Source organism: Lampetra fluviatilis, chromosome 1 (assembly GCF_964198595.1).
Source record: "Lampetra fluviatilis chromosome 1, kcLamFluv1.1, whole genome shotgun sequence".
NCBI lineage: Eukaryota > Metazoa > Chordata > Hyperoartia > Petromyzontiformes > Petromyzontidae > Lampetra > Lampetra fluviatilis.
In genome coordinates, this window is record NC_136275.1 from 17031589 (window position 1) to 17045154 (window position 13566).

The 13566-nt window shown below is 47.8% G+C and overlaps 1 protein-coding gene across 1 annotated transcript in view; it reads left to right on the top strand.

The window, feature by feature from the left end:
• Nucleotides 1–588: 588 nt before the first annotated feature.
• LOC144933299 (serine/threonine-protein kinase 17B-like) overlaps nucleotides 589–13566 on the top strand; it is a 31760-nt gene continuing 18782 nt past the window's right edge. Inside the window, exons 1-3 of the mRNA XM_078857988.1 lie at nucleotides 589–777; nucleotides 1931–2236; nucleotides 10214–10426. Of these exons, the coding sequence (XP_078714114.1) occupies nucleotides 2142–2236; nucleotides 10214–10426 (308 nt within the window). The 5' untranslated portion in view covers nucleotides 589–777; nucleotides 1931–2141. The remainder of the gene's footprint in view (nucleotides 778–1930; nucleotides 2237–10213; nucleotides 10427–13566) is intronic.

A 13566-nucleotide genomic window follows, 5' to 3' on the forward strand; every position in this document is an offset into this window, starting at 1 on the left:
GCTTCCATTTCTATTCGATTATTTTTATTTGTGCCAATGGCTGTTGTCATATCGATGACCAACATCAACGCTCGCAGACGAGACTCCTCAAGCAAGGCCCCTCTGTAGCCCCTGCCTAAAAAGTCCATCAACTTGACTGGAGGAGTCTCATTGTTTATAAATTTGAAGCTTTCGTGACTGCAAGGATTCATACTCTTAGGTTTTTTTCGGTAAATTCACGTAGGTTAAAAAATAATAAATTAAAAGAAATCAATTAAATCACGACGTTGTGTTGTGTTGCCTCCGAAACTTCGTGATTTAATAGATTTATTTCCATTATTTATTTATTTTACCTACATGACTTTACCGAAAAAACCGAAGAGTATGAGTCTCATTGTGTTGACGACCACCGCTCTCCAATGCTCTGCAGCTCGCGGAATGGCGCGTTCGGAAACCCCAACATCCTCTAACTCGGAGGGCGTGGCTAGAAAAGAGGGGCGTGGTTAGAAGGGAGGGGCGTGGTTAGGAGGGAGGGGCGTGGTTAGGAGGGAGGGGCAAACGCTAGGGTGCGTTCGGAAACTACAACCCATCCTAACCCCTCCGGGCAGTTTCAATCATCAGCTGATGGCTTTCCTCGCCCTGCCGCACTTCGGAGTCGTCACCTCGTCACCCACCACCACAGCTCGAGTGGCCGTGTTCTCCGCACTCCACACAACGGGACGAACCCCCCTCTGCTTGTGTCATCGAGCAGCAACAACAGCAGCAGCAGCAGCGACAGCATCGGCAAGCAACGAGGAGGTAGCAGCAGCAGGCGCCGGGTCGTGGTTTCGGGCGAGCGCGAGTTTTTTTTTTCTCCCCTTGCGAGACTTTTAAATTGTATTTATTTTATTTTATTTCCACCTACGTGACTTTACCGAAAGAACCATAGACTATTAAACAAATGTTTACTCTTAATTAAACACAACAAAATCCCCTTTTTCGTGCTACGAGTGCCGCTACACGAGACGAAAAATGTAACTCTCAGTGAAGTCCGTTTCGTGTTCAGAGGGCACCAACAGAGCCACTTCTGAGTTCCCGCGGTGAAGTTGTTCCTCTTTGTGGTCTTCACAGCTGTATTCAGACTGACAGTGCTGTCCTCTGGGGTACCTGTGTTGGCTGTCGTGGCGTTGCTTTTGTTCGGGAGTTGTGTGCATATCTCGCTTCCACGTTCACAACGCGGGCTTCACTGCTTCCAGGCGTGGACTTTGTGTACTTTGTGTGGACTTTGTGTACTTTGTGTGTACTCTGTGTACTCTGTGTAACTCCGTGCTTGTTTAAGGCTGAGTCGACCTGGGGGAGGATTCTAGAGAGAGCCTCGACTGTCGCTGCCTTCAGAGACCACCGCTATCCCAAAGACAAAGATGCCCCGGATAGCCTCAACAGAGTGTTGGGGCAAGTGCTGTTAGCGAGCAGCAGCAGCACTACCTATGAAGGGCCGGCACACGGCTCACGAGGGGGTGGGGGGTGGCCAGTACCACGCCCGACAGCCTTTGTCTCCCCAGTGGCGATGTTTACTACACATCGCACCGGGTACTCATTTGAGGCCGAGTCGACCTAGGGGGTGGGGGGGGGACCGGTTCAGATGATTCCGTGAGCGGTAATCGAACCCGTGTCTCTAACCCGCTCCACCACTACCGCTCCCCACACAGACCACACGTGACGCTAGGGAGTACCGAATTTTCATATAACCCGCGGGGTATACCACTTTTTACAAACAAAACAAGACCCTGCGGGGTATATGGAGGTGCGGGCTATCTGAAATTTGTTTTACACAAAACGCTATTGTTGCGGGGTATATGCATCTGGGGGTTGTATGTGGGCTAAATGCAAGAAAATTACGGTATTCGGGACTGCGGTGTTTTGGTCTGGGCCGTGACCTACCTCCGTCTCTCCCTCCCCTCTTCTCCCACAGACCACAGACCCAGCCCTTCTCTCCGGACTCTCCTATTCCCCTCCCCTCTTACCCTCCTGGGCTGCTCCACAATCTGCGGGACGTACACCCGAGTGAATCTCCGCCGCGGACCCGGCGTTTCTACGTGCGCGGGACTTGGCGGTGGGTGGTGGATTTGTGGAGGGGAGAAAGACGAAGACGACGAGGAGGTGGAGGGAGGCGAAGGTCGAAGATGAACCGCCTCGGCATGCTGCTCGACGTGCAGACACGCATCCGCAAGGAGCCCTTCGCCAGCTTCTACACCGTGGTGGGCAACGAGCTGGGCAGGTTGGTGTACTTGCAACGACATGGGTGACGAGTGGTGGTGGTGGTGACAGATGGGTGGTAATGGTGATGTTGATGATTCGTACGGTTGGCTACGTACGGCGCGAAAGAAGTTAAACGTATTTTATTGTCTGCGCTTGCCTACCACCACTGTCATCAACATAATTATCATTGTTGTTGTTAACGTTACGGCGACCACCACAACCGCTATCATCGTAATCGCTACTTTTACATGATCATAATCATCACTACCGCCACCACTTTATAATTACTACCATCATCATCTTCACTACCACCACTATTGTCATCACGATCATTAATTACTATGCTCATCAATAATCTCACCATCATCATAATGACTACCATTACTATACCACCATCATCATCACCACTATCCCCTCCGTCCTACTACTCATCTTCACTTTAGTCTGAACGTTCTATCAGTGTTCATGTGTTCGTACGCTATTGACAAGGTCGACACGCAGCTGCTTCGGATTTCCGTTACGTTATCCACTTTACTCGTTACCCAAAACATACTTGTTTGTTCAGTCTGCGGATGTGTGGGACTCAAATTATTGGGGTTGGTGGTTCAGCAACTCTCCAGGTGTTTGGTGTCACACCTGCAGTTGGAGACAGCCACTCACTCCACGCCTCTCCCTGCGTGTGTTTCTGTCCGACCCACTGTGTTGTCTCGATTACATGTCAAAATAAACTCACTGGAAAATAAACAGCCTGTCAGACACAGCTATCTATGTAATCGGGTGGCACGTAGCTACTACTGCCAACTTGGGAACTATGTCTCTTCCTCACGTGTACCCTCACTTCAATGACTCGTATTTCTGAGTGGAAAATTGAGCAGTCGCTTATTGGCAGCAGTGAGTCAAAAAGTTGTTTATTGCTGTCAGGAGTTCACAAGCTGCTACTGTAACAAAGCTTTAAATGTGCATGCAGGCTCCCATTTTGTAGTTTTCTTCTTGAGATCCAGTGGCAAACGTGCATCCCTGTTGCGGCTTGTATTTTTTCACTTCGACATTGCACTTGAGTACTTCTGCGAGTGTGCGTGTGCACACCCAAGCAACATTCTGCAAATCATTACAATCCAGTCACCGTGACACATTCCAACTTTGAATTTAGCTTAAACGTGATGCCTCACACAGCTAATGAAATCACTGTTTAAATGAGTTACCAATTACTAAAATTGAGACGTGCTCACGCATACATAGTAGTGAGTTGTTGCGAGGAAGCAGGAAAATTGTTTTGGTATCCATGCTGCGGGGACTCCCTTCCCCCTCCCTGTTCAAGTCTTCGCTCCGAACCATTTCTCCTCTCTTCTGCCTCTGACTGACCGACGTAATGTCAAGATGTTAACTCGATCTAGATATCACTCTCCCCGTTTGCTCGTTGGCATTTGAGTGATCGTACGTACATTTACATACAAGGGCGTTGCATTAATAATGTCCATGTGTGTTTCTTCAGAGGCCCATTTCTAATTGTCATGAAACCTATTATAGTGCATTCCCTCAAGAGTGAACTTTCTTCCATGTCTGCGAGTCGTTTGTTATAACGTGGTATATCGAACGTCGATCGTATTATCCATGTGTTACAGACAGACTGGACACCACTCGCAGTGACTGTAGAGACAGTCGTGTTTGTAAATGACCATTATCAGTAATTAAAAGGGATATTTGTGATACTGTGTGCTACTACAACTACTACGTTTTTTTTACTTTACGATTTAATACAAAACTTTGTATCTTCAGTCACTATCCTTGGTGTCACTTGTATGGAAAGTGGTGGCCTCTCCCATTTAGCAAGACCTGCAACCACAAGGAAACTGCCTGTGCCTGTAACCCCCACCATGTGGGAGGAACACTCGGATTAGGGCAAGGAAAGTTATTTTACCAGTTTACAACTTTTTACCAGTGAAAAGTGGCTGGGGACTGTTTGAGCAGGCCCCACTTGGGTCCCCTAAAAACCCATCCCCTATTCCTTAGCCCATTTCACGAGTTCATAAGAAGGTGCTGTGTTAAATGTATAGTCTGTGAGTGCCGTATGTACTGGTTGTATGGGTAAATTTTTTACTGATTTTTTACTAATTTATTGAGAACTGCTTTTTGTGTTTAGTTGTCCTTACCCTGCATCTCCGATTAACACAGTTGGCTACATACGCTGCGAATGAAGTTCAACATACAAATATTTCGCCTTACTCGTTGGAGAGTATATGGATGAAATAAGAGAAATCGGCTAAAGAACCACAATCTCCTCCTCTCAGCGTGAGTAGTGGGTGGCACACATTTTGTTATTGGGGAAAGGGTGAGGTGACAGGCGAACCTGGTATTTTTGGGCCACAGCTCAGCTCCTGGAGCTGTCACGCTCGTGTGTAAAAATATGTGTTTCTTTATTTTCCTGGACAACATTTCTGGAAGCTAATGCACGTTCACTGACCCACAGGACTGCAGCGGAAAAGGTCATTGTTTAAAGAAAAAATAGGAATGGTAGGATTTGCTGAGATGGGGCAGTAGTGATGGCGATGCCATTTTCCATGTGGTGAGTGTTTGTTGGGGAGCATTGGTGCAATAGTGAGTGCACTGCACTACAAACCTATGACCTGAGTTGTTTCCCAACCATGACAAATATCGTGGGCAAGTGGTATATGAATTGGTCCTGGGCCACCCTTAGGTCAACTCGGCCTTAAATGGGTACCTGGTGCAATGCATAACAATCAAAATTGGAGAGACAAAGGTGACCGGGTCTGGTCCTGACCACACCACTCCTTTCTGTGCCAGCCTTTATAGATATTCTCTAACGGCCTGTGCCCCAACGGCAAGTGAAAATTGGCTGTTTGGATGGTTGCACACCGGACACAACTCAACATGATTCACGAACGGGTTGTAAATTTACCTTTTGTGCAGACTGGTTCCTACCCAGTGAAGTAATGGCACATGTCCCTCCCTGTATCTGATTTACAGGCTGTTGTGGGTGGCAAACGAAATTAAGTGGATATGGGCATGATTTAATGCTGTTATGTCAAAAGTGGTATGCTGATGCCATGCGTTGAGCTTGCCACATAGTTTTCATTGTTTCTCTGGCCATTTGTCTTCAGTGGTTGTGTGTTCTCGTCAAATTAAACTCCTGACTCTTGCTAAGTGGAGATGAAAATAAGATAATTTACTGGCTCTAAAGCAACATAACGATTCATTAACCTTTGCTATTCCCCAGTAGGTGTCCTTGCCTCATTTACAATGTGCATTACAGATGTGGTGGATGTACTCGAGTTATAGAACATAAAGTTGGAGGCAACTTTAAGCAGTTCCATGTGGCATCTCCCAGAGGACTATTAATCACCTCGTGACAGCAGCGCAGTTATGTTTGCACGGTGTACATTTATGCCGCAGGCACATAAACCCAGTAAATCTGCAGTTGAGAGTAATCATAGTAAATTTTACCCTAAATGTCAATATTCATCAAGTACAACTGGAGTTTAAAGAAGGCAGGAATTTAAATAAATATGGCATGTGCAAGGCATGTGCTCATCTGCGCAATTATTCCTGAAAGTTTGAAAACAACCTAAAACAAAGGTCTTATTTTTGTGAAAGCGTGTTTTTAGAGGGTCTTGGAGACATGAGGTCCCAGGATATTACTCGGGTGTTCCTGCTTCCACCGTGCATCCTGACCCCGACTCACCCCCCTCATCAATCTGTCCTCTGTGACCACGAGCAGCGCAGACAGCCGTGCTGTGCAGCAGCAGTGCCTGTGGAAGTGACGAAAGGGGGGATTGGTGTGCAGTGCCTCTAAATGAGTGCCCCCGCTCAGCATTCTGCTCATACCCTCCTGCTCACCCATATGCCCGTCTGGCCAGCTGGCCAGCCAGCCAGCCCGACAATTCCTGCGGCCCTTGAGCCCCCACAGCTCATGACAGGACGTTGAAAACAAAACTGCTCAAATTGGCGGCAGAGGAGGAGTGGTGGCGGCGGCGGCAGCGGTGAGATAATTGCAATAATTGTGCAGGCTCATTGGGCAAAGCAAATTAGAGAGATGCGTGCCTCTGCCCTCTGTGTTTGCGTGCCTCTGCCCTCTGTGTTTGCATGGATCCTGTTGGGGGTGGGGGGGGTTAGAGTGGACAAGTGCGGGAGTGTGGATATTATTGTCGAGGCGTGTGGCAGCCTGGAAGAGGAGTTGCAGAGCTGGAGGTGCTTTTTTAGTTTCGATGGGGCATGCACACAGGCACAGTCAAGTCGAGGACCTAAGGGAAGTGGGAAAGTAATGAAGCACACGGGCAATCGGTAACCTGTTGTGTGCAGATATCAAACCCAGGTTGCGTGACTGCATTTGTGGTGGTCCACCGTGTCACTCTGCTGATAAAAGTATCAATGGAGGCGATTGATGGTGCAAAGCCTGGCTCTGTTGACACTATGAAGGCTATGAACCTAGAGGGTAAATGTAGACTTTTCTAGTCCTTTAAAGTACATTCCAAGCTCAGGTCACTTAGAATACACACTTCAATGTACACTGCCAAAAGACAAATACAGTTAACCTACAGTTAGATTTATGCTATGTAAACTGATGTTTTGAAAGGCTCCTGGTGAATTTTATACGGAAATATTGTGTGTAGAGAATGCTGGACATTTTAACACAGTAGAAAATGTAGTCTTTATCGACCAAACACGTACGTTGGATTAGAATGTGCAAATTTGCAATCCTACACTGCTTTCTTATTGTGTTTAGGCAGTGAGTTGCTCTTTTTTGTGAAGTTACATCCAGATGCAAATTCGACGATCGCAAGTTTTCCAGGTGCATTATAAGTGTGTCAGAAATTATTTTAGAACTGGTGGTGTTGCGGATTTCTGGAATGTCTGCTGCCCATGATACCCACACAAATATGCAGTTAGTGCCTGTAAATTGTGTAATTAGCCATGCTCCTCGGCTGGCCCTCTCCCTCCTATAATCGCTTAATGATGCCACTCATCACATGATGTCATCCTGACATGTGCATGGCTGGGAATGGATTGTTCCGATCTCAGGTGCACGCTGAAACATTGCCTCCTAGCGCAAGTAATAATGATGAATAATAACAATTTATAGCCCTTTGTCAGTAAACTGTTAGATGAAAGCTGCCTCATGTCTGTGTCAGTTGTGGGGGTTGCTTGACCACACGGAGCGGTTTGGTGAAGTGATGGTGGAGTGGGGGGGGAGTTGCAGAACCAGTCAAGATGTCACTCACTGACCGGGAATATATAGCACACCACCGCACGACGCCTCGCATCAGTGGTTCCACGGAAATAAAACACGACAAATGACGCAACATGCCGATGGGTGAGTGGCATGTGACGGACATGCAATGCATACTGCCACGGACACCGTGCGTACCATTCACTGTACTCGTATACGCACACCATGTATTGTATGTGTAATGACAGGGTGACACCTGCTGGCCAGGAAAGGGAATCACGGGTACGAGCACGGTTAAATTAACAACCAATCAGAGAAGGAGAGGTATCTGGGGCAAAGGTAACAGGTGGGGTTAGCCGAGATACTCCAGGAACTTGCTCGAAGGCTCTACGAGAAGGGCGTGGCTGGAGGTGGGGCCTAGCCACGGGACCGAGTCACGCCTGGGGGGATATAAGGGGGAGCGGACTCGGGGCTTGGGGTTCGTGTGTGGGTACTTGGGTCCTGGCTGCGTCGCTGCTCGCCGACATCTCTCTGTCGTCCGGCCACGTGGAAGATCTCCTGCGGGGTTTCCATCGCCATCATTGTCACGCCGCCAGACAGCGGCGTAGCCGAGTGAGGGCGGTGGGACCACGCCGAGTGATTGGCTGTGTGTAGCCAATAGAGACGTTAATATCTAAGTGTTGTACTCAGAGTGAGAAGAATAAGTGTTGGCTTGTGTTGTGCCCAGTGTGGGAAGTAAAAAGAAGTACCCTCTACACGACATGTCACGGAAGTCGGTAATTACATTATGCACACCGTGGATTGCTTTTTAGTCTGCTTGTCCTAGACAGGCTCCCTTCAGATTCCTCCGCCAAGAGGCATTTAGCCCCAGCAAGCATGTACAGTGCAATAGAAACTGCCCGTTGTCTGAACACTTAACATATATTTGTCTGTGCACCATGAAAGTGTGGTTAAACAGTTTCAGAACAACGTATTTGGGTGCTGCGGTGGCGAGATGTTTACTACCTCGCCTGGTATGCAAGGAAGTCGCGGGTTCGATCCTGACCCTAATGCTTGTAAATTTGGAGTTTCCATGTTCCCCCTGTGGTCACTAGCAGAGCCAGTGGGGGGGGGGGGGGGTGGCACATGCCCCCCCAATGATCCGATCGAAATCCTTAATTTCGATCGGATCATTGGGGTTTATTATTAATAAATTGGCATTTTGCGACCCCCATTGCCACTGTGTAGCATATTATTACGTGCCAGGGACTCTATGAGATGATAGGACATAGTCTGAGTCCATAATTGGCAATAAGTAACGGCAAAGCAGTTATAAGTGACTCACAGCATTGTGCCCAGTTGCGTATACAGTGCACAATTTCCCTGAAGCGAGCGCGATGCCGATCACACACGGTTCGAATTCGACCCTCGATCGATGGCTGCGCCATCGCCGCACACACGTTGGATAAAAAGCAAGGAACAAGTCCTTATTTACTAACAACTAACATTTTTCATTGCTGAAGGGGTTGCTCCCCCTACCTGAAAATCCTGGCTCCGCCATTGCCTGTGGTTGCGTGGATTTTTCTCCAGATCCTCCGGTTTTCCCCTCCACATTTAGAAACAAGCGTTTAGAGTATTTGGCTAATATTAATTTCCACATGATAAGCCACTTCGTTGAGCTATCATTTGTAACCAGATTGCTTCTGAAAAAACTTTCGCTTAGTGAGCCTTACCTGGTAAAATAAAAGTGTAGTTTAGTACTAACCCCTCTCCCCCCTTCGACTTTTCGTGAAACCTCGTGACTTTACGCCAATTGTAGGTGCACGTTCCATTGCATGGCTTGCCAAATGTTTTTTTTTTTTGGGTGAAAATGTTTCTGTCTCCATCATCGTAAATGGGACATTGCCTGGGTGAGGTGCTTCGGCTGTTTTTACCAGATGGCGAATGCAGCTCCTAACATTATTTGATACACTAGATAAACATTGATTCCTGGAGGATACAGTTTAACAAGTGCTGTAAAACGTGCAGTTGGACTCCTTTCTCCGATGCGCGAGCAGCATGCAGCGTTTGGCCATTTACATTTCTAAATGGTCCCCAAAGCAGAGCTCTGCTACATTTAGAACTTATAAGTCCGAACACATTATTAATGTGTTGCACATGTGTGGACATTGTCACTTTTGAAAAGCTAACAATGAGATTTCGCCTGTTGGCAAATTGTCCGTCGTGGCTGACTCAGGATTTTTTTTTGTTACCACCGCTTCCCTCTCCACCCCCAGCTGGGGGATAGGTCAATTGTGTCTCAGAAATTGTACTTGCGCATCGCCCTTCCTGTCTTAGTATGCGTAGGCTTCCTCTGAGCATTCGTGTTTCAAAACATAACAACAAAAAAAAGTCAATAAATGAATTGTCCAAACCTCACAAAGTACAACCCCCCTCAAGACGTCTCTTGAAGACTTGAGGCTTTTTCACAAAAATGACGCTGATTATTTATTATTATTATTTCACAATACGTTTATTGCCCCCTAGTATTTGAATTGGCAATCATTGAAAATGGATGCTATTTTAATTAAATGCATAATACATGTATTGAATAGTGTGTAACAATCAATATTTATTTATTTATTTATGTCATGAATCCACTTCACCCTTGCAGCCATTAGGGGTGTACTATTCACCACGGTGTTCAAATATGATGACCGAATCAAACCAAAACCATAAATTTCCACAATTCATCGAACCGCCAATAATTTGTTGCAGTTGTGAAGAAATCCCCCACTACTGCCCTGTGTGACCCCGGCATTGTGCGTGTGCGGTGTTTGCCCATCTCCCCAGGGGCAAATTCGCGGTGGTGCGGCGCTGCGTCGAAGTGGCCACGGGAATCGAGTTTGCCGCCAAGTTCCTCCGCAAGCGGCGCAAGGGGCAGGACTGCCGGGCCGACGTGACCCATGAGATGGCGATACTGGAGGCGGCGCGCAGCTGCCCACACATCATCGACCTGCACGATGCCTTCGAGACGCCCACTGAGATCATCCTCGTGCTCGAGTAGTGAGTCGCTCATCCGCTGACCGCCAGCTACCGAAGCCCGTGTCCAAGCGTGGGGGCATTTGCCCATATTTCAACAGGCGTCGGCCATGCCCGCTTTGCGCAAGTCTCACGGGACGTCCCAACTCTTGGGAGATCTTGGCATAGGTTCTCACATTTTTGTGGGAAATTAAGAGGTGTTCTTCAGGAATACTTTGTACAGTATTTGTTTCCTTCAAATAAGTTACATTCTTTGGGAAACTCTTTGGGTCTTTCGTTAAAGTCACGTAGATAGAAATATAATACAATTGAAAAAAATCACGACGTTTCGATTGCAACACGAGCAATCGTCTTCAGGTGAAAAAATACAGCAGGCGGACTGCTGAGGCAGGAAGAAATATAGCGACAGAGCTACTGCAGCCAAAGGTTATATAGGTTTGAGATGGGTACAACCCAAGGGTAAGTGGGCGGGGCTAGAGATGGAATTTGCAAGTAAATGTAAGATCGCAGAGCCAGATATACCTCGGCCATTGTGTTGCTAGAGATTAGCATGTCAATCTGTTAATGTAACCCCACGGCTACGGTGTTGAAGAAGCCATTGTATTGCTCGAGATTAGAGATTAGCATGTCAATGTGAGACGGTTCCTGCAGCAGCGGCTGTGTTAATGAGATACATTCAGCATATTAAACAAAAGAGCGCCACCGCCGCATCGAGGAAAAGGGAGCAGTAGCGATGTTAGTGAGACTTTTAGCCTGTTAATGTAAAGACATTTAACAAGGTAATGTAACTCGGAGAGTCAGATATAACTGGTAATATAGGCAGGTAGGATGGAAGCATCACAGCCAGTTTTGAATTTACCTGGTTAATAACGTCCTTCCAATGATTGCTCGGATTGTATCCATCTTCTCGGTTGAAATTGTGTCTGTTTATATATCTGGACTAGCATAAGTACCCGGCGTTGCCCGGGTGAAAAATATATTTCTTAATAACCTTAGATATATACACACCCTCACCACTCACCACTCACCCTCACCATTCACCCTCACCACTCTCCCTCACCACTCTCCCTCACCACTCATCCTCACCAATCACACCATCACCAATCACCACTCACCACTCACCACTCACCCTCAACACTCACCCTCACCACTCACCACTCACCCTCACCATTCACCCTCACCACTCTCCCTCACCACTCATCCTCACCAATCACACCCTCACCACTCTCTCTCACCACTCTCCCTCACCACTCTCCCTCACCACTCTCCCTCACCACTCATCCTCACCAATCACACCCTCACCAATCACCACTCACCACTCACCCTCAACACTCACCCTCACCACTCACCACTCACCCTCACCATTCACCCTGACCACTCTCCCTCACCACTCTCCCTCACCACTCTCCCTCACCACTCATCCTCACCAATCACACCCTCACCAATCACCACTCACCACTCACCCTCAACACTCACCCTCACCACTCACCACTCACCCTCACCATTCACCCTCACCACTCTCCCTCACCACTCTCCCTCACCACTCATCCTCACCAATGACACGCTCACCAATCACCACTCACCACTCACCCTCAACACTCACCCTCACCACTCACCACTCACCCTCACCATTCACCCTCACCACTCTCCCTCACCACTCATCCTCACCAATCACACCCTCACCACTCTCTCTCACCACTCTCCCTCACCACTCTCCCTCACCACTCTCCCTCACCACTCATCCTCACCAATCACACCCTCACCAATCACCACTCACCACTCACCCTCAACACTCACCCTCACCACTCACCACTCACCCTCACCATTCACCCTCACCACTCTCCCTCACCACTCATCCTCACCAATCACACCCTCACCACTCTCTCTCACCACTCTCCCTCACCACTCTCCCTCACCACTCTCCCTCACCACTCATCCTCACCAATCACACCCTCACCAATCACCACTCACCACTCACCCTCAACACTCACCCTCACCACTCACCCTCACCATTCACCCTGACCACTCTCCCTCACCACTCTCCCTCACCACTCTCCCTCACCACTCATCCTCACCAATCACACCCTCACCAATCACCACTCACCACTCACCCTCAACACTCACCCTCACCACTCACCCTCACCATTCACCCTCACCACTCTCCCTCACCACTCTCCCTCACCACTCATCCTCACCAATGACACGCTCACCAATCACCACTCACCACTCACCCTCAACACTCACCCTCACCACTCACCACTCACCCTCACCATTAACCCTCACCACTCTCCCTCACCACTCTCCCTCACGACTCATCCTCACCAATCACACCCTCACCACTCACCACTCACCCTCAACACTCACCCTCACCACTCACCCTCACCACTCACCCTCACCACTCAACCTCCCCTCACCACTCACAATCGCCACTCACAACCGCCCTCACCATTATATTTTTGGCCCAGTCAACGCCGGATATTTCCCATTCGTAGCCGTTTATATCAACTCTATAAGCAACTTATATTAAACAGGAAGCGCGATCCTAATGTTATTTACAACCTTCGATTAGTCCTTTGAGCGATTCAAAGAATCGATTCCTGGCATGTTGGGGGTTTACATTTTGAATGATAGAGTTTCATTTTCATTGTTATTTTATTTTTTTATTTTTTCAGGAGTTTTAATTACATTTTTGCCCCGGTCAACGCCGGATATTTCCCGTTCGTAGCAGTTTATATCGACTTTAAGCAACTTATAGTAAACGGGAATCGTCCAAATCTAAAGGAATCTACAACCTTCGATTCCTTTGCGCGATTCAGAGAATTGATTCTTGGCACGTCGGCTTTAAAAGTAATTACACAGTTGTTTTTTCATTGGTATGTAATGTTTGAAAGTTTTCATAAGATTTTAAATGTATTTTCCCCCGGGCAACGCTGGGTATATCGAGTTTATACCACAAATGCGTGCGCATATTTTTAACGGGAATTAAAAATGGCGTCCACCCGGCAGCGAATGCGTCGCTACCCGTTGCCAGGGGCAACCGCCGTCCAATGAAACTGCGTATGGTCCGGCGACACACAGACACACACACAGACAGACAGACAGATTTGCGATTTTATATATATAGATGGCTTCATGAACACATCTTTTTGTTGATAGCCAGTGGG